This window comes from Rhinatrema bivittatum, chromosome 7 (assembly GCF_901001135.1).
Source record: "Rhinatrema bivittatum chromosome 7, aRhiBiv1.1, whole genome shotgun sequence".
In the NCBI taxonomy this organism is placed as follows: domain Eukaryota; kingdom Metazoa; phylum Chordata; class Amphibia; order Gymnophiona; family Rhinatrematidae; genus Rhinatrema; species Rhinatrema bivittatum.
The window spans coordinates 183,836,057-183,856,100 of NC_042621.1; the positions used below are offsets into that span (position 1 = coordinate 183,836,057).

Consider the following 20,044-nt stretch of genomic DNA (forward strand, 5'->3'; position numbering starts at 1 on the left):
GTGACTGTTGTTTTTCTTCTTGTTGCAGTGTAGTGTCCTCCTGTGACCCACTGTTGTCCCCTTTCTGGTGTCCTCTGTTGCATCTTTTAAGTGTGTATCTGTGTGCTATGTGGGTAGATGTCTGTTCCTGTCCAGTTATTAGGAAGTAGATATTGACAAGGTATGACAATTTAGAGACCAAAAAAGTGAGTGGGCAGATAGATGAAATTAGGACAGGGGAGAGAATTTAGGTGTCACGTGCTGTTCTAGGTCCCTAATTTAGACAGTCAAAATTAGCACAGGGATAGCTGCCCTTAATCAAAGCACTAGTGATTGCCCCTCTTCCCCCGAGGTGCAATGCCCTGCCTCTCTTCTGTCTGATCCCCAATACTTAAAATTCATCCAGCATTTCAATCCCCCAAGCTGTGATCCTTTCCCCTATGTCGTGATCCCCTCCCCTGAATCAGCCAATTAACAATAGATGGTCAGGTGGCCTTTTGCCCCTCTACCCTGCACCACTTCTGCCAGTGCCACTGACTTGCATTGAATGATCTCACCTAGCAACAGGCAGCATCATTCAGTGTAATGTCAGTGGTGCCAGCAGGAGGAGGGAGATTGTACCTTTCCTGCTTCTGAAGAACCAATAACTTCCAGATTCATAGGTGCAGATTCCAGAGGGGTGGTAAGGGTGGAGGGTGAGAGGCTAGGATCCTTATAGAATGGGGAGGGAATAAGTTGGGGAAAAAAACCCACCCAGCTATCTACAGCGTATTGGTTGACTCAGGGAAGTGGATCATGGTTTGAAGGAGGATAACGTCATGGTCTTTACAATCTTCCCAGAATGGCCTATTGGACGTTCTCACCATGTGTCAGGTCCGCTTTGCAAAGATGAGAGAAACAGCGTCTTTAGTGACTGCTCGAATATTATGGAACTTTCTTCCCCAGGAGTTGTGCCTTACAACATGTACTAAGACTTTCAATGTTATGCTAAAAACGTACCTGTTCAGGCAGGCATTTTTGTAAATTTTATTGATGCAGTGTATGGTTTCAGATTGGAGACATAATGCTGTTTGTTGTTTTATTTTTCATTTTATTATGCGTGTGATGTTGTATGCCACCTAGAATTTTGACATAGGTGGCCTATAAACACCAAAAATAATGCTTTATGATAAGATTTACTTATCTTCTGTTTTCCATCTTCTCATTTCCCTTACTTCAGTCTATTCCCCCCAACTCCCACCCCTGCTTTTCATAAAGGGGTAGATTTTCAGAGGGTTACGTGCGTACGTTACACGCTTAACCCCCGAAAACCTACCCCAACCCCCGCTACGCGCACGGAGCCTATCTTGCATAGGCTTCTGGCACGCGCAAAGCCCCAGGACACGCGTAAGTCCCGGGGCTTTCTTGGGGGACGTGTCGGGGGCGTGACGTGGCCGGCGGATCATCTGGGGGCATTCCGTGGACGTGGACGTGGCCGCGGCCTCCTGACCAGCCCCTGGACCGGAACATGGCACGCAGCAGCCGGCCCAGCACGCGCAAAGTTACACCTGCCTTGAGCAGGCATAACTTGTTCAACAAAGGTAGGGGGGGTTAGATAGGGCTGGGGGGGGGGTGGGTTAGGTAGGGGAAGGTGCGGGGGGTGGAAGGAAAGTTCCATCCGAGGCCGCTCCGAAGGCAGGCTGCGCGGCTCGGTGTGCGCAGGCTGCCGATTTTGGGCAGCCTTGCGCGCACCGACCCCGGATTTTAATGGATACGCGCGTATCTATTGAAATCCTGTGTACTCTTGTTCGCGCCTGGTGCGCGAACAAAAGTACGCGTGTGCGCAAATTTATAAAATTATATCATACTTTAATAACATAAATATATTAGGGCTGATTTTCTGTTGGCAATTTTGGGCTTGAGAAGGTGAATAGCATCTGAAAAGCAGTAGTTTGCCAATCATCTCCTGTCACTGTATTTCTTGTCTGTTTGTCTTGAATAGATTGCGAGCTCCATGGAGAAGGGGTGGTCTCTTTTGTGTCTCTGTACAGTGCTGCATACATCTGTACAGTGCTGCATACATCTGGAATTAATAATAATAATAATAATAATAATAATAATAGATATTCATTCACTATTCACTGTTTTGAAACTTTAATAAAGATATTGGAAGCAGCCAGATAAAAGTATATGCCGAACTTATGAGGTTGCACCACCCCATGATCTCCACTAAATAGCTGGACTCCACCCTACTGTTGTCTATTTACCATGATTCACATCTCTACTAGATACATGCCTTTTATGTCTCTCGTCAAGCTCTTCACACCTAATAAATGTACTACTGCTCAGGTAGGACTACATCTGAGCCAACTCCTTCTTGAGTCAATATCTCCAGCTATTTCCTACAGGATGTAAAGGAGATTTTTCTTTTCTTTACATTCTCTAGAAAAGTTTGTCAGATGATGGCTCATAGTTTTTGTTTCCAGTTCCTGAAGCCAGAAGACTTCTGGGAAACAGTTGGGGGAAAAAAAAACTCTCTCAGTGTCATTTCTTGCTGCTTTTAAAGACAATTTCTTGTGATCACCACAGCACATTGCAGCATGAGTCTCTTTCAGGGTCAGTGCAAGCATATTTGGCGCCCTAGGCAAACCTCCCGTCTTTCTCCTACCCTTCCACAAACTTGCCTATTGGCGGCAGCTCCAGAATAGCACTTTCTATTATCGGTGCCAGTGGCTAGAGCACAGCACTCACTTCTTTGGTGGCATTGACTCTGGTAGTGCAAGCCTCTGGACCTTACACTGACAGGATTTTGCTGCTCCCAAAATCTTGGCACTTTATGTGTCCACCTAATTTGCGTGATGGAAGCACCAGCCCTGTTCTCTTTCAACTACTGATCACTGTCCCCAGCTCCTGCACAAGCATTTCTACACACTGTATATACATCTGTAATCCCTCCACCCTACCAGTCCGTTCAGTCATCTCCTTGTTTTAAAGAAGTCTTTAAAAATAGAAATTATTGAGCCAGGTTCAGACCAAGGGTAACTCTCCTTTAATTTTTATGCCCAGAGCATATACATTTACAACCAAATTTTAACAAGCAGAACATTTTAACTGTTAAAGAATAAACCTTGATTTTGCATGATAATTTAGGTATAAGGGGGTTCTAAATGTGCCCAGTCCCTTATTATTTATCTTCTTCACAGGTACTGGTCAGTGATTTAGTACAGAGAAGGAAGGAAGTCAGTAGACACTCCCCAATCGGAGATGTCTTGGAGGGAGTTCTGTTTTTATGCAAGAGTGAAACCCAAAAGATTTCTCATTCACATCTCTTCTACCTCCAATCCTATGAAGTTGCTGGGATTCAAGGGTGGAGTTCCCAGGCCTTGGGAGTTGCCTTGGGGTCTAGAAGAATCCTGAATGGAAGAGAACCCAGAACTCATGTAGAGGGGAGTAATTATAAAAGTTATTGTCTGAAATGTACATTTCCAATTCTATACCAAGAAGTGGATATACTTCTGGAGTCAGTAAGAGGACTGCCAGGTTTGTTCAGGAGTCTAGTATTCCCAGGGAATTTTCAGTTTGTTTATCTGAGGAGAAGATATCTGCAGCCTTCCAATGGTACTAAAACAGGGGAAGTTCTTGAGTGGATGTATCTCTGAAGAGCAACTTGCTAGCAATAGAAGAGAAGAAAATCTCCTACTCTGCAAATTGTGTGACTTTATATTCAGCTGTTTTATTTTCATCTTTATGGCTTGCATGAGCAGAAAGTGCACTATTTGGCAAATCATCCAGAAGATGCCTAAAGCATAAGGGGTCTGAAACAATTGTCTGTCCCCTTCTAACTTGTCAGAAGGAACCCAGGAGCCCCATGGATTGCTCCTCAGGTTTATGATGTGCCCCTTCAATGTCTTCAAGGATGGAGAACAAAAGAGTTACATAGGAGGTAAAGGTTTTCAATCGAGGGAAAAGAAAGAAGTCAGGTGCAGAAATGGTTTTCACTTGGGCTAGATTCATCAAACTATCACATGTGACAGGAAGAGGGGTGGATTTTATGGTAATAGCCTATTTATTGCAATGTATGCTATCTTAGCACTTCACATAGAGTGCAATAACTTTTTTGCACTAATACCACAATGGTTGCAGAGAGAGAGAGAGAGAGGGAGAGAGAGAACGAGAGAAGCTATAAGGCCCTTCTAGTAGTTAGGTATTTATACCTCTATAGGAGGCCCACCTAGTAACTTGAAGTGAGGTTTAGGTAGTAGTGTAGGGGTTAGGAGCCACTTTGACATGCAGAGTGAGACATAAGAACAGAACAGTACACTCTTGTGAAGATTTGATGACCTTTGGAGTGAGGAAACTCACAAAAAGATGAGATTTGAACAATTTTCTCTCAACCTAGCTTGATGTTACCCAGGTTGATGGACTCTCAATTTGTTTAGAGCTCTGGGCTCACCGGTTGGTATATTTGTGCATAATCATTAGTCAAAATTCTCTAGAAATACTTTTTTAAAATTGTGACAAAAATTCCCTCCACTCGTGAATGAAGAGACCAGATGAATTTCAAAACTTAAAAATACTTAGCTTTAAAGGTGAAATCAGTAAAGCATGTTACTACGATGACTTGGAGAGATCAGGGAAGGAAAATCTGATTTGGGCCAGTGTTTCAGCACTATGGTTTTGTCAGGGAGAAATGTTCAAATGCTTCCGATGAATCTTAAATATAAAGAAATAAAATAATTATAATCTTATGCCAAAAAAATATTTTCCAATATATATGGTCACTTACCATGTGATATGTGCTTCTGTTCAAACCAAACATAAATTTAGAAAGACCCAATATCTAGGGAGCTTTAAAATTATTGGAGAAATGCATCCTATTTTGGACTATAAGGTTGTTTTACATCCATGTATTATGAAATTTGCAGGCAGGCATTAGCATAAGATACAATATTCTAAGACACCAAGCATAGGAGAACGTGGCACAAAGAGTGGCATGAACACCCAACGTACTGTGAGAGGGGCATAAAACATTATTGGCCAAGTAAACTAAGGAAAGCCATTGCTAATCCTTGAAGTACCTACACTGGGTACTTGTGACTTAGAATGGTCACTGTCAGAGACAGGAGACAGGGCTTGTTGGACCTGGGTCTGACCCAGAATGGCATTTCTTAAGTTCTTAGGAAGGGCAAAACAGCATCATCAGTGACATGAAACTCCTTGGCATCATAAGAAAGACAAAGTGGCACAAACAGTGGCATGAGCACATCAAAGTACCATGAGAGGGGCAAAGTAGCACTCATAGTGGCATAAAAATTCAAGAGCAATGGGCACCAACAGAATAATCAGTAAAAATGGAGATGGTGATACCTTTGTACAGGTCCTAGGTGAGGCCTCACCTGGAGTACTGGGTTCAGTTCTGGAGCCCTTTTCTCAAAAAAGATAGAGAAAGGATGGAGGCAGTCCAGAGAAAGGCTACCAAAATGGTGTGGGCTGAGTATCAGAAAACATAAGAACAAAATAAATTGCCATGCTGGGTCAGACCAAGGGTCCATCAAGCCCAGCATCCTGTTTCCAACAGAGGCCAAACCAGGCCACAAGAACCTGGCAATTACCCAAACACTAAGAAGATCCCATGCTACTCATGCAATTAATAGCAGTGGCTATTCCCTAAGTAAACAATAGCAGTTAATGGACTTCTCTTCCAAGAACTTATCCAAACCTTTTTTGAACCCAGCTACACTAACTGCACTAACAACATCCTCTGGCAACAAATTCCATAGCTTTATTGTGCGTTGAGTGAAAAATAATTATCTCAGATTTGTCTTAAATGTGCTACTTGCTAACTTCATGGAATGCCCCATACTCCTTCTATTATTTGAAAATGTAAATAACCGATTCACATCTACTCGTTCAAGACCTCTCATGATCTTAAAGACCTCTATCATATCCCCCCTCAGCTGTCTCTTCTCCAAGCTGAACAGCCCTAACCTCTTCAGCCTTTCCTCATAGGGGAGCTGTTCCATACCCTTTATCATTTTGGTTGCCCTTCTCTGTACCTTCTCCATCGCAACTATATCTTTTTTGAGATGCTGCGACCAGAATTGTACACAGTATTCAAGGTGCGGTCTCACCATTGAGCGATATAGAGGCATTATGATGTTTTCTGTTTTATTAACCATTCTGTTCCTAATAATTCCTAACATTCTGTTTGCTTTTTTGACTGCGGCAGCACACTGAGCCGACGATTTTAAAGTATTATCCACTATGATGCATAGATCTTGTTCCTGGGTGGTAGCTCCTAATATGGAACCTAACATAGTGTAACTACAGCAAGGGTTATTTTTCCCTATATGCAACACCTTGCACTTGTCCACATTAAGTTTCATCTGCCATTTGGATGCCTAATCTTCCAGTCTTGCAAGGTCCTCCTGTAATGTATCACAATCCGCTTGTGATTTAACTACTCTGAATAATTTTGTATCATCTACAAATTTGATAACCTCACTCGTCATATTCCTTTCCAGATCATTTATAAATATATTGAAAAGCACCGATCCAAGTACAGATCCCTGAGGCACTCCACTGTTAACCCTTTTCCACTGAGAAAATTGACCATTTAATCCTAATCTCTGTTTCCTGTATTTTAACCAGTTTGTAATCCACGAATGGACATCGCCTCCTATCCCATGACTTTTTAGTTTTCTTAGAAGCCTCTCATGAGGGATTTTGTCAAATGCCTTTTGAAAATCCAAATACACTATATCTACCCCTTCACCTTTATCCACATGTTTATTAACCTCTTCAAAAAAATGAAGCAGATTTGTTAGGCAAGACTTCCCTTGGGTAAATCCATGTTGACTGTGTTCCATTAAATAAACCATGTCTTTCTATATGCTCTACGATTTTGATCTTGAGAATAGTTTCCACTGTTTTTCCTGGCACTGAAGTCAGGCTCACTGGTCTATAGTTTCCCGGATCGCTCCTGGAGCCCTTTTTAAATATTGGGGTTACATTGTCTACCCTCCAGTCTTCAGGTGCAATGGATGATTTTAATGATAGATTACAAATTTTAACTAATAGATCAGAAATTTCATTTTTTTAGTTCCTTCAGTACCCTAGCATGCATACCATCTGGTCCAGGTGATTTGCTACTCTTTAGTTTGTCAATCTGGCCTACTTCATCTTCCAGGTTCACAGTGATTTGGTTCAGTTCGTTTGACTCATCACCCCTGAAAACCATCTCCGGAACTGGTATCTCCCCAACATCCTCATTAGTAAACACGGAAGCAAAAAATTCATTTAGTCTTTCTACAATGGCCTTATCTTACCTATGAGCCTCTTTAACCCCTCGGTCATCTAATGGTCCAACCGACTCCCTCACAGATTTCTTGCTTTGGATAAATGGCGCCGAAAAATGGCGGCGGCCATAGACGAACACGATTGGACGGCAGGAGGTCCTTCCGGACCCCCGCTGGACTTTTGGCAAGTCTCGTGGGGGTCAGGAGGCCCCCCACAAGCTGGCCAAAAGTTCCTGGAGGTCCAGCAGGGGTCAGGGAGCGATTTCCCGCCGCGAATCGTTTTCGTACGGAAAATGGCGCCGGCAGGAGATCGACTGGAGGAGGTCGTTCAGCGAGGGTTCCGGCGCCTCGCTGAACGACCTCCTGCAGTCGATCTCCTGCCGGCGCCATTTTCCGTACGAAAACGATTCGCGGCGGGAAATCGCTCCCTGACCCCCGCTGGACCTCCAGGAACTTTTGGCCAGCTTGTGGGGGGCCTCCTGACCCCCACGAGACTTGCCAAAAGTCCAGCGGGGGTCCGGAAGGACCTCCTGCCGTCCAATCGTGTTCGTCTATGGCCGCCGCCATTTTTCGGCGCCATTTTGGAAAATGGCGCCGGCTGAAGACAACAAGATTCAGGAGCAGGAGCCCGTTCCGGACCGCTGCCGTTCCGGACCGCCGCTGGACCCGCAGGTTATTTAACTCATTTGGGGGGGGGTTCGGGAGGGTGGGGGATTTAATTTAAAGGGTCGGGGGTGGGTTTTAGGGGGTTTTAGTGTGCCGGCTCACGATTCTAACGATTTATAACGATAAATCGTTAGAATCTCTATTGTATTGTGTTCCATAACGGTTTAAGACGATATTAAAATTATCGGACGATAATTTTAATCGTCCTAAAACGATTCACATCCCTAGGTAGTATACTCCTATCACTATACTCTTATCCGACACACATGGGATTCCTACCCATATAGATTCTACTGAGCATTTAGTCTCTTGTATGATTTTTATCCTGTTGGACTCTATACTCTCCTGTATATAAAGTGCCACACCTCCACCAAGTTGATCCTCCCTATCATTGCGATATAATTTGTACCCTGATAGGGCACTGTCCCATTGGTTATCCTCCTTCCACCAAGTCTCTGTGATGATAATTATGTCAATCTCATCATTTGCTGCTATACACTCTAACTCTCCCATCTTATTTCTTAGGCTTCTGGCATTGGCATGCAGACATTTCAAAGTGTGTTTTTTTGTTTGTATTAACAACCTGCTTTTCAGTTGTTAGGGATAATTCAGAAATCATTAGCTTCAGTGTTTATTTACATATAGGCACATGGACTACGTTTGCTTTTATTGGAACCTCTCTGTTGGGATGCCCTATGAGAAGAGACTAAAGGATATGAATATGTATACCCTGGAAGAGGGGAGGCACAGGGGTGATATGATACAGACCTTCAGATACCTGAAAGGTTTTAATGATGTAAAACATCAAACCTTTTACACTGGAAAGAAATCAGTAGAACTAGGAGTTATGAAATGAAACTCCAGGGAGGATGACTCAGAACTAACGTCTGAAAATATTTCTTCACAGAGAAGGTAGTGGATGCTTGGAATACCTTCAAGAGGAGGCGGTGAAAGCCAAACAGTGAAAGAATTCAAAAGGGCATGGGATAAATACTATGGATCCCTAAAAGCTAAAGGATGGAAATGAAGAAGAGGGGGTAACCTGCTGATACGGTGGTTACTACGTTAAACCAATAAGCCTGATGCTTTGATGCAGCTCAAACATTGCTCTCTGCTTCAATGGCAGGGGGAAAGTAGAATTGGATTCATACAGCAACCATCGAGGGCCCCAACTTTTATGGTCTGGGGAAACAAATAAGTATGGGGTAATTTGCTTACTACACTAAACCAATAAGCCTGATACTTTTATGCAACTCAAACACTGCTCTCTGCTTCAATGGCAAGGTGTTTCAGGGAATTGGATTTAGACGGCAGCCAACGAAGGCCCTGATTTTTACGGTCTGGGAAACTGATAAGCATGGGGTGACCTGCACAGCGCAGCAGATACTGCCATAAGCTTACTGGATAGACTAGATGGACCATTTGGTCCTTTTCTGCCATCATTTCTATGTTTCTAAGTTTCTATATAACAGTGGCATTAAGACCCAAAGGCACCAAAAGAGGGACAAAGTAGCCAAACAGTTACACAAACACCTCAATGCACTATGAAAGGGGAAAAGCACCACAATCTGTGGCATAAAAAGCCCAAGGCACCAAAAGAGGGGCAGAGGGCACCAACAGCAATGGCATTGACACCCCAAGGTACTGTGAAGAGAAAAGCAGCACAAACGGTGGCACGAAGACCCTAGGCTCCTTGGTGTTAAATCCAAGTCCTTCAAGTTTGGTATGTTTGAATAGAGAAACTAGGGCTAAGATTTTCAAATCAATAATAAAAACTTATTTTCAAACAGACATTCTTCTTCAAGCTCTCAAATAAGCTACAATTAGACCCTGTCACATAACATCTTTGTACTTCCCCCATGGCTTGAACCCATGGTTACCTGAGGATCCTAGTAGGCACTCTGTAAGTCTGCATATGCCACTCTCCTGGTAACCACCCTGCATCAACTAGAGTGCTGCTTGCTTTTGGACAAATATCCTGCCCACAAAACTATTTCCTGAGAATTTTCCTGGGGACAGTGTGACTCCACAGTCTGGGCGCCCACTGTTCCCAGAGAAGTGCTCAAAGATCACACATGTAAAACACTGGGATCCCCAGCTTCTCATTTAACTGGGATACAATTAGCTTCAAGCACATTGGCAATTTATTCATTTATTATTTGAAATCTCTCATTAACTACTTTCCTGCCTACTTTCCTGCCTAGTTAATTTCTAACTTCCAACAGCCAAAGAAACAGGAAGAAAAAAAAATGAATGTGATGCTTGACTTGATGGCAACATATGATCAGACCCTGCTGTGGCCTCACCTACACTTTCAGCATTGGTTTCCTAGGAAACTCATGTGGGGAAGGAACTACTGCAGGGCCAGATTATGCACTGGCTCAGAGATAGGCGCCGGAACCCTCGCTGAACGACCTCCTGCAGTCGATCTCCTGCCGGCGCCATTTTCCGTACGGGAAACGATTCGCGGCGGGAAATCATTCCCTGACCCCCGCTGGACCTCCAGGAACTTTTGGCCAGCTTGGGGGGGGCCTCCTGACCCCCACAAGACTTGCCAAAAGTCCAGCGGGGGTCCGGAAGGACCTCCTGCCGTGGAATCGTGTTGTTCTATGGCCGCCGCCATTTTTCGGCGCCATTTTGGAAAATGGCGCCGGCTGAAGACAACAAGATTCAATAGCAGGAGCCCGTTCCGGACCGCTGCCGTTCTGGACCGCCGCTGGACACCCAGGTTATTTAAGTCATTTGGGGGGGTTCGGGAGTGTGGGAGATTTAATTTAAAGGGTCGGGGGTGGGTTTTAGGAGGTTTTAATGTGCCGGCTCACGATTTAACGATTTTTCACGATATTTACCCCCCCCAAACGGCAACAATACGATTTCCTCCCCCTCCCAGCCGAAATCGATCGTTAAGACGATCGAGGACACGATTCACATCTCTAGTAATGAGCATCAGGAGGGGTGCTAGGACCCCTAAGCTTGCACTCCTCCTGCATCGCTGGCCCTACCATGATTAACAGCTGTATATGGTGGGACTGGCTTTACCACATCCTTCGACAATGGCACCTATGGCCAAGAAAATATTAGCCAATGCCATGGGCAGCTATGGCTGTGAGAAAACAAGAGTAAGTCCTGCAGGGAGCAGGAGGAGAAAGGCCTGAAGCTGGAGTGAACAAAAGTTCAATTTTTGTTTGCATATTTCTCTTCATAATATGTGGTCATTTATCTTGTATTTGGTGAGGGATATTTTCGTGTTTGTGTATGATCAACATGAGGTGTTCTGTTAACATGTAGTTTCTATGTACACCAGTGTACTCTGTTTTCCCAGCAGGATGTGCATTACTAATATTAAATTTTGATTTTTAGTCTGACTTTTCAAATAATACTCAAGGTTACAGTATTTTTAGAATTCAGGTACAATAAGTCCATGGCCCCCAAATCCTTACACTCTTGATGGGTTCCTGAGGCAATGAGGGATAAAGCAATTTGCTCAGGATCGTCAGTGAGGCAAGTGGTTTCCATGGCTCTCAGCCCATTACTCAAACCACCACTAGGCCACTCCTTCTTCCTGCTAGGAAGAATAATATTGCTTTTCTAGGGCTTGATTATAACATTTGCATTGTTTCCTTTTCATAGGTAAAGTTGTTTGAATTCTGAACACTGATGCTGTTTTGAAATGGATTTGCTGTATAGGTTCTGAGTGACTTTGTTTTAAAAGGTTTTGTGTTACTTCAAATGCCATATAATTGAAGGAGTTGTGTCATGTTACTAAGATGACATAATTTGAATTTTTTTTGTATGGTGAGAAGAGGAAACATCCCAGATCAGTCCAGTCAGCGATTCTTCTCAGAGACTATCTTCAGCCAATGAAGTATGAATTTTTTTTAATTTATAAATTGTATCTATTTCTTGATTTTTTTTTTTGCAGTCTATGTCCAAAAATCACAGATAACACTTTTATCTGACACTATAACATGATTTCTGCATATTTGTATTGACATACACATGTGCATCTATATCTATCTATCTATCTATCTATTTATCTGTAATCCTATTTCAGTGGATGGGATGAATCCTAATGGGGCCATAAAAGAATTTGTAACTCTTAGGGCTAACTCCAGCTGTCACTTTCACAAATCGTTTTGTCTCAAGGAGTGGATTCTTTTCTATTGGGGGGAAGGATGACCTTCAAGTCCTATGCAGTTTAGTGGAATTCCTCCTTTCTATGCACCATCGGTGCCTTCTCACCGATGGTGTTTCAGGGACCAGACAAGACAAAAACTGAGTGTTCAAAATTAAAGTTAACTGTGATTTCTTCAGAATAATTAAATGTTCAATCAGGTAGATATAGGGCTCGAAATTACATCTGTACTCACACTGTTTTTTTTTATACTAAACTTCTTTGCTCTCTCTCTCTCTGTGAACATGTGTCATTTTCTCAGGCTCCTGGGATAGAGCTTACCTCTCCTGCAGTAAGTAACTAAGTTTTCCTAGTTGTGCAGGGAAATCCTAAGTGTGATTGGGATCCCATTAAACCTGAAAAAATTGTGCCTGAGGTCCATAAGAGTCCAGTTCTTCAAAACCCCAGCCTGTGTCCTGTGCACCCAAGGGTGGTGATCCCAGGTCTCCAAAGATCGTGCCTCCTCTCTCTGTCCTTCATACCGCAGACTCTTTCTGATGTGACCTCTCTTGAGGAAAGGTTTGTTGATAGAAGAAACCAGGCTATTACAGCACAGCTTCAGAGAGAGGAAGGGTGGTACTAAACTACTTCCTCACAAATCAAATGGGGAAAATGCTTTCAAAGTCCAAAAACCTTCCTCTGAGATGATGGGTCACAGGTGCTCCCTCATTGGTAGTGAAAGGGGTCCAGGAGATTATCATTCCCCTGGCCACCAGACCCAGGGATGTCTTTACTCTAGAAGTCAGAGTCTCACCTCAGAACAAAAATCCAAACTCTGAAAATATCACTCAAAAGTCTATTTACCAAAACTTGGAAGCCAATCTTAATATGCCAGGGTTGCATTGAAAGAAATCACACTTCCAAAAACAGCTTGGAAGACTAACTCAAATCAGGGGGTAATAAAACAGCACACCACTCTACAAAATCCAAACCAAAATGACCACACTATACACTGACCTAGCTCCCTCTTCTGGACTGGGAACTAACTACCTCAACAATTCTCTAAGAGGGCGCTGTTGGGAATGATTTGTCCCTCTATAACCCAAGGATAGGGATCTATGGCCATCTGGTGGAGCCCTAGGGGGTCTCTAACTATTTATATACTCACATACTAAACAAAGTTGGGGATAATTTTAAAAATTGTACATCTTTTGTTCAAGATCGCAAATACTTTTACCCACAGTCTTTGCACCAATTGTCAAAGGGAATGGTGTGTACTTTTAGAAGCTTATAGGAAGGGCAATTTCAATAAGCCTTTTTACCCATGTAAATGTATTTTAAATATTGTCTTCTTTATGTCCAATAACGTGTTTTAATATCCCAATAATTCACTCTGATTCTTCAGCCACAAATAATACTTTCTACTTAAATATTATTCAGGCCTCATATCACGATGCAAATTACACACTGAAAAGCATGACTTATATCTGCCTTGTGTGTCACTGTTATAATCACAGGTCAAATGTCTTTTTTTTTACAGAACGCAATCAAAATAAATTGTATCCTTTTTTTGTGAATGCAAATAAAATTATCCATACTTCTCTCATGAAACGTCTGTGTCTTTTAGTTTAGTCCCAAGCCCATCATTGACCAGTATTTTGAAAACAGCATCTATACTAGGGGCATATAAGAAAAAGAAAAATAATAATAGAGTACAACAAAAACATTTGGTAAGTATTCAAAATTGATAATAGCAGAGTAACAAGGTCATGTTTACAAGGCTCCCTTTGTCATTGTCCTTATGAAAACTTATTGAATAATATAGCAGTTTAGATTTGTTCGTATAAAGAACTTACAGGTAATAGCAGTTTGAACTCCCTTAGTCTTTTTTTTTTCTCATGAGATAAATGAACAATATTTAAGAACAGAGTGAATTTTTGAGATATTGTATTTTATTTTTTCACTCTTGAGGTTCTGTTTCATGGGATTATGTGTTTTTTACAGTCCTGTTCTGCAAGGGATGGTGATGGGTTCATTATGATTGTTGAGTTTAATTATCAAAATCTTAGAGGAGGGGATGGCCTAAGACTGAAAGTTTGCCTCGGTACTTAATATCCTTGCAACAGCCCTATCTCAAAAGTCATGGCTCAATAAATTGCTTAATTTATAAGGTGCCACCAGCCTCTTTTTCTTTCTTACTTGTCATGCTATATGCTCACTTTTGTTTCCCTTTACTGCATCACTCCAATGCAGGCATACAAATAAACTGTTAGAATACTTCAGTAAAATCTGTTAAGCCAGCAACCACTGGAGCACTTCTGGAACTTGAACCCATAAAATAGAATCTGATTACTTTCTTCCATCCATGGGAAAAAAAAAAGTGTTCCTGATAAGCAGCCAAATCCAGCAGCAAAGGTTCACTGTTGCATATATTTCGATCTATAAACCCCTCCTCAAATAGGGAAAATTCAGATAAATAAAGGATACAGTATGCACAGAAGACACTTTCAAAAGTCAGAACAGAACACCAACTGTCTGTATTCCCTGATGGTCATTCTTTACTTCCTAATAAGTTTATTAAGCCAGAAGGACTTTTTTCTTTAAACAAACTTTTATTCCAGGGGACAAGTCCACGCCTTAAGCTTGTTTAGTTAAGCTGTGATTCATCACTTCTATTCCTTTTCATCCATACTTCCATACTGTACAATTCAGGCTATCAGGGGAAATAGGACCTTTTCAGATCCACATCTGTGATCCCACAGTGGATAACATTTCTTGAGTTGCCACAAATCATTAAAAACTTTGAAAAGAAATGCCATGAAAAGTAAACTTTAAACTTGCCTCCAGAAAAATGAATGATGGATGAGGCGCACTGAGTCTCTCTTCTCTGTCATGCATCGAAAACTCAACGTCTGCATAGCAGGAACGAGGATTTAAACTGCACTCCAAGGAGCACATCTGTGCACTAAGTAAATATAGATAAAGAATGGAGTGCAATTATTTACAATAAATATTGTAATGTTTAGCAAATGTGAGCAGAAAAGATTTTAGACATCATAATGTCCATGGCCTGACGATGGGATTAATGATACATTTTTTTTTGAGCACAAGAGATACAAAACCATGGACAATGCAACAATCATTAAGCTTGTCCTCAGATGGGCTTCAAATACATTCCATTTTAGATGCTTGCATGAGTTGAAACTCAAATGGAATGTATCTTAAGTTCTTTTGAAAGAGTTTTATAAAAACTGTATTATAATTAGGTATTGAAATAAAAGAAAAGCAATAATTATATACCAAAAATTGTCATCCATCCAACATAACAAAAGGGAAGGTTCTCCAGTCTAGTCAGAATACCATATATAAATGCATACACAATGAGACATAGAGATACAGATATATGTTTAGAATTTTACCCCTGACAACAGAACAGTAGATGCTTATTACAAAGAAGTTTGACCCAGTGAAATTCCATTGAGCATAGATACTGTAATTGTTGTGAGTTGCGACCCATCTGTGTGTCATTTAATTGAACAGCTTTTATTTTGGAGTTTTTCTTAGACAGTAGAACTCTGTTATTATGATTCCTTATGTTGCAGTGAATATTTTCAAAAGCTCCATTATCCTCCAGCAAATGTCAGTGAAGAAGCCAGAATTGTTACAGTAACTGAATCTTTATTTGAGCAAATCAATGGACAGCACAGGTTTATAAAAAAAAGACATTTTAATTTAAATTCAAACTTCCTCTTATGTTTGACCACCTAATTAAAATTGTGTAAGTACAATAATTCACTAATGACAATTCCCATGCCTCACTCACTCCCTCTCAAGAAAAAGAAAAATTTAATACAAATCTTTATTCCAGGAACCGTGCCTACATTTTGATATGTTCTTTATTGTTTCGTACTCAGTTCAGCAAGGACATTGTAGTACTCTCAGATAGGGGTAGATTTTAAAAGCCCTGCGCGCATAAATCCTGCCGGATTTACGCACGCAGGGCAAGCCTATTTTGCACAGGCCGCCGGCGTACGCAAAGCCCCGGGACGTGCGTAAGTCCCGGGGCTTCGGAGGGGCGTGTCCGGGGCATGTCCGGGGGTCAGGGGGCGGTCTGGGGTGGGTCCGGGGGCATGGCGACGGTTCGGGGGCGGGACGGCAGGGCGGTCCCGAGTTCCCCGGCACTGCGGCCTGTGCTAGGGGATGCCAAGGCGGTGCGCGCAAGTTACGCCTGCCTCAAGCAGGCATAACTTGCACAACAAAGGTAGGGGGGGAATTAGGAAGGGCTGGGGGGTGGGTTAGCTAGGGGAAGGGAGGGGAAGGGAGGGGAAGGTGGGGGGACTCGGAGGGAACAGAGGCAGGCTGCGCAGCTCGGCACGTACAGGCTGCCGATTTTGCGCACCCTTGTGTGCGCCGACCCCGGATTTTATAAGATATGCGCAGCTACACGCGTATCTTATAAATCTGGCGTACATTTGTGCCAGTTGCACGAACAGAAGTACACATGCGCGTACTTTTTTAAGATCTACTTCATAATTCTCAGATGCAGGGGACTTTGCAGTAAACAGGTGCTCATAATAAGATTTCAGAGTACCAAGTTGCACTGGATGCATCCAGATACACAAATAATAGGAAATAACGAAAAGGACAGAGAAAGAGAGAGAGAGAGAGAGAGCGCACCATTGTAAACCATCCAAAATAAAGAGGGTAATTTACTAAGCATTTTCCCCATAAACACAGAATAGAAACAAAATTTAGTACATATAGGATAAAATTCACTATATGAAAACCAAGGGAATTGTTGGGTAATGAAAATACTTTTGCAGGTCTAATGAATAATGTTGCAAAAAATATCCTTTTCTTCATGGACTCATATCTATGAGAATAGAGAAAGGGAAAAGGATATTTCAGACACTTCCCACTGGGTTTGGTTTTAGACAGAGGGAGTAGTTTCTATATGGCAGAGGAATCCAGATGGTTCTCTCGTCTTTCCTCCAGGGAAGATGGCTGAGGCTCAAGGATGGAGCTCCCAGGCCATCAGGATCCAGCTTAGATTTCAGGAGGATTCTGAGTAAATGAATCAAGACGTGATCTTTAGGGAAGAGGAGTACACCCTATGCACTTTTTCCCAGGGGAGATTATCTTGTATGCCTTAATAGGTGGATCTTCAATCTGGAGAAGAGTAAAGTTACCAGGTTTAAGAACCTGTCCTAAGAGTTTCTGCACCAAAGAGTGGCAGCAGAAGCTATACCAGTATATGCTTTGAGAAATGTTTCATAGAAGGAGCCCTCCGAGGATTAAGAGGATAGTTTACTTTCAACCAGGAGAAATTTCAAGTTCCTACTTGGAGAGGAAAATCTCCCGGTAACAATATGGGGACATTTCCAATGGTAAGAGCATTTCTAAAGAGTGCTTTGCTAGTGGTGGGAGAGGAGAAAATCCTCTATTCCACAAATTCTGCAATTATAAAACATTGATAGTATGTTTGAATATTTGTGCTTCATACCACTAGAAGACAGTGTACTATCTGCTAAGTATCCACATTTTTCAAACACCTCATTAAACTTTCATTGGGATCCACACCAACCTTGTGTTGTTGAGTAATTTGTTCTGAGAGGTGCAAAAGAAATACAAAGCCTAAGCATCCTCAAAACTTGTTTTTCCTCCCTGTTGGAGGCACCCATGGTGCCTCCAACACACCTGGGATGCCCTTCGGCTCCCAGGTGTGTCTCTTAGTCAGGAGAAGAATTGGAACAGGGGTTACATAAGTTTTCATGATTATCAAGGAATTTTTACTTAAGAAGAAGAAAAGGCTAGTAGTCCCAAAAGCTTGTAATATGAAACATTTGTTAGACCTATAAATATATCAGGGCTTTTTTTTTTTGCTCTGGTGTTCAAGGATTACACTAGTACAAAATATTTAACATTTACAACCTGCTGCTACCATTGGGGGTCTGTATAATAAATCAGAGAGTTCTGTGTTTATTTCTTAATATGCATGTTCTGCCCAACAGATTAGCTCAAACATGTACAATATTAATGAGATACAGAGTGCACAGACACTGAAAGAGGTGCGATAAAATGAATACAGTCCTTTGAGCTTGCACATTCTTGACACATTCAGATTTGCTGGTACTAACTGGCCAAAGAATAAAGGGCTGGATAACCAGGGGAATGTCCCTACGTGGCCCTTAAGGCAATTATCAAATAGCACCCTGCCTCCTCCATATACACACATGTAACATCCTGCTTACCTTTCTTATTCACTCCAAACGAATAACACTCTAGTGTGCATCTCTTCTTACAATTCTCCAAACAAATAAACTTCCAGTACCTACCCCAGCTATTACAAAGCTCTCGGAACAAAATAATAACTCTCCAGTACATTCTCCTCATCTTCTTATTCCTCCACCCAAATGAAATAGCCCAATGGTGCTGCTTCACTTTCTGATTCTCTCAATCCCCCTACTCTGATTCTGGCCCATAAACCGACTCTGGCCCTCTACTTCCTTCTGACACTTGTCTCTAAACCACCCCAAGCTACCCAGTAGCAGGAGAGTCTCTTACTTCCTACTTGCTCATTTTCCAGTATTGCTCTGCTACTATACAATATTAGGGTTGTCCATTTATTTTAAATGGATTGGCAAAACACAACAAATGAGGCTGTTTTTGGATTGTACAAATGATGCAAACTGAAAATTAGCCTTATATGAAAATACCTAAAAATGTTTGTGTATTTTTGTATAAGTGCTTTAAAAAATGGGCCTTTAGCAGGACTAGGCTTTGGCCTAGTCCTCCCTGGAGTCCAACCTCAAAACAGGTTATGTTGCAAAGTCCCACACCTAGGCCCAAATTCAATGCTAGGGCCTGTTAAAGGCAGGGTCCTGTCACTGAGGTCTAGGTCCAATGCCAAGGCCCGGGCCTAGGCCTAGGACTGATGCTTGAGCCTGGACCCAATGTTGAATCCCTGTCACGAGGCCTGGGCCTGGGCCTAGGCCAAAGCATGGGTCTAGCCAAAGCTGGGTCCCAGCCATGAACGTTAGGGTTCAATACCAGGGCCCACCTGAGGCTGGGTCCTGTTGCCTAGGCCCGGATCCAACACAGAGGGCCATTATGAAGTTCAATGCTGGGGCCTTGCTCGAAGCAGGGTCCCAGTTACAGAGGCCTAGGTCTAAGCCTGAGGCCTAGGACTGGACCTGACACTGGAACCAGGGGAAGATTGGCCTATTGGGGGATCAGGCATGCCCTGGTAGGCCGGTCAGATTGGTAATGTGTCATTTCCTCTCAGACTCTTCTGCTTTCCTTGTGGCTCAACTGAACTAGCAGTTAACTCTTTGTCTTTGTGTGCAGATGTGCTGGGCTTCAAATTCAGAGGGAGCAAATGCAGGCTGGTACTTGTTGCAGGTAAGCCAGCACCTTGATGGCCCCTGCTTGCTGTATATATTTGAAAAAAAAATTAAATGCTGCTCTGTTGCTGGTTCCACAGCAGTGCTCTGTTTTCCAGTCAGAGCACTGCCTGCCTTTGGCCTGCCTCTCTGATGCTCCAGTCCAGCTGCAATGTCCTGTCCCAGCCTCTTCTTGTCTCTCCCACCTTCTTTTTATTCTTTTTTTTACTAATTGGATGAGCCATCAGCCCCAGGACCCTTCCTAGGGAGAAAAAAAGCAGTCTATTGCCAGTCCCGCATTAACAGAGCTCTGTTTCCATCTGTACCCTCAGAGATGGAAGAAGGGAAAGTGAAGCTGTGCAAGCACTGGCAGGCAGCACTGTGACTGAGAACAGCACTGCCCTGGGACAAGAAACTGAGGTTTCTTTTGGCCTCAGTGAATCCAGTAAATTAAAAAAAAAAAAGCTGTGAAGGAGAGAGGGACTGACTGGGACCATCACATTGCAGCTCTCCCACTATCACCGGATAGCAAAGTGCTGCAGAACCCAACAGCTGGATGTACTGGTTGTAGCCTGTAAGGTTACCAGCAAAAAAAAAAAAAAGCTGGGGTGGGGGTTTGGGGGGTA

At 42.6% G+C, this 20,044-nt stretch overlaps 1 protein-coding gene across 1 annotated transcript in view; it reads left to right on the forward strand.

Annotated features, from left to right (window-relative positions):
• Nucleotides 1-12,388, forward strand: part of CXCL12 (C-X-C motif chemokine ligand 12) — a 178,484-nt gene extending 166,096 nt beyond the window's left edge. The window contains exons 4-5 of the mRNA XM_029609615.1: nucleotides 11,726-11,787; nucleotides 12,359-12,388. Of these exons, the coding sequence (XP_029465475.1) occupies nucleotides 11,726-11,786 (61 nt within the window). The 3' untranslated portion in view covers nucleotide 11,787; nucleotides 12,359-12,388. The remainder of the gene's footprint in view (nucleotides 1-11,725; nucleotides 11,788-12,358) is intronic.
• The last annotated feature ends 7,656 nt before the right edge of the window (nucleotides 12,389-20,044 follow it).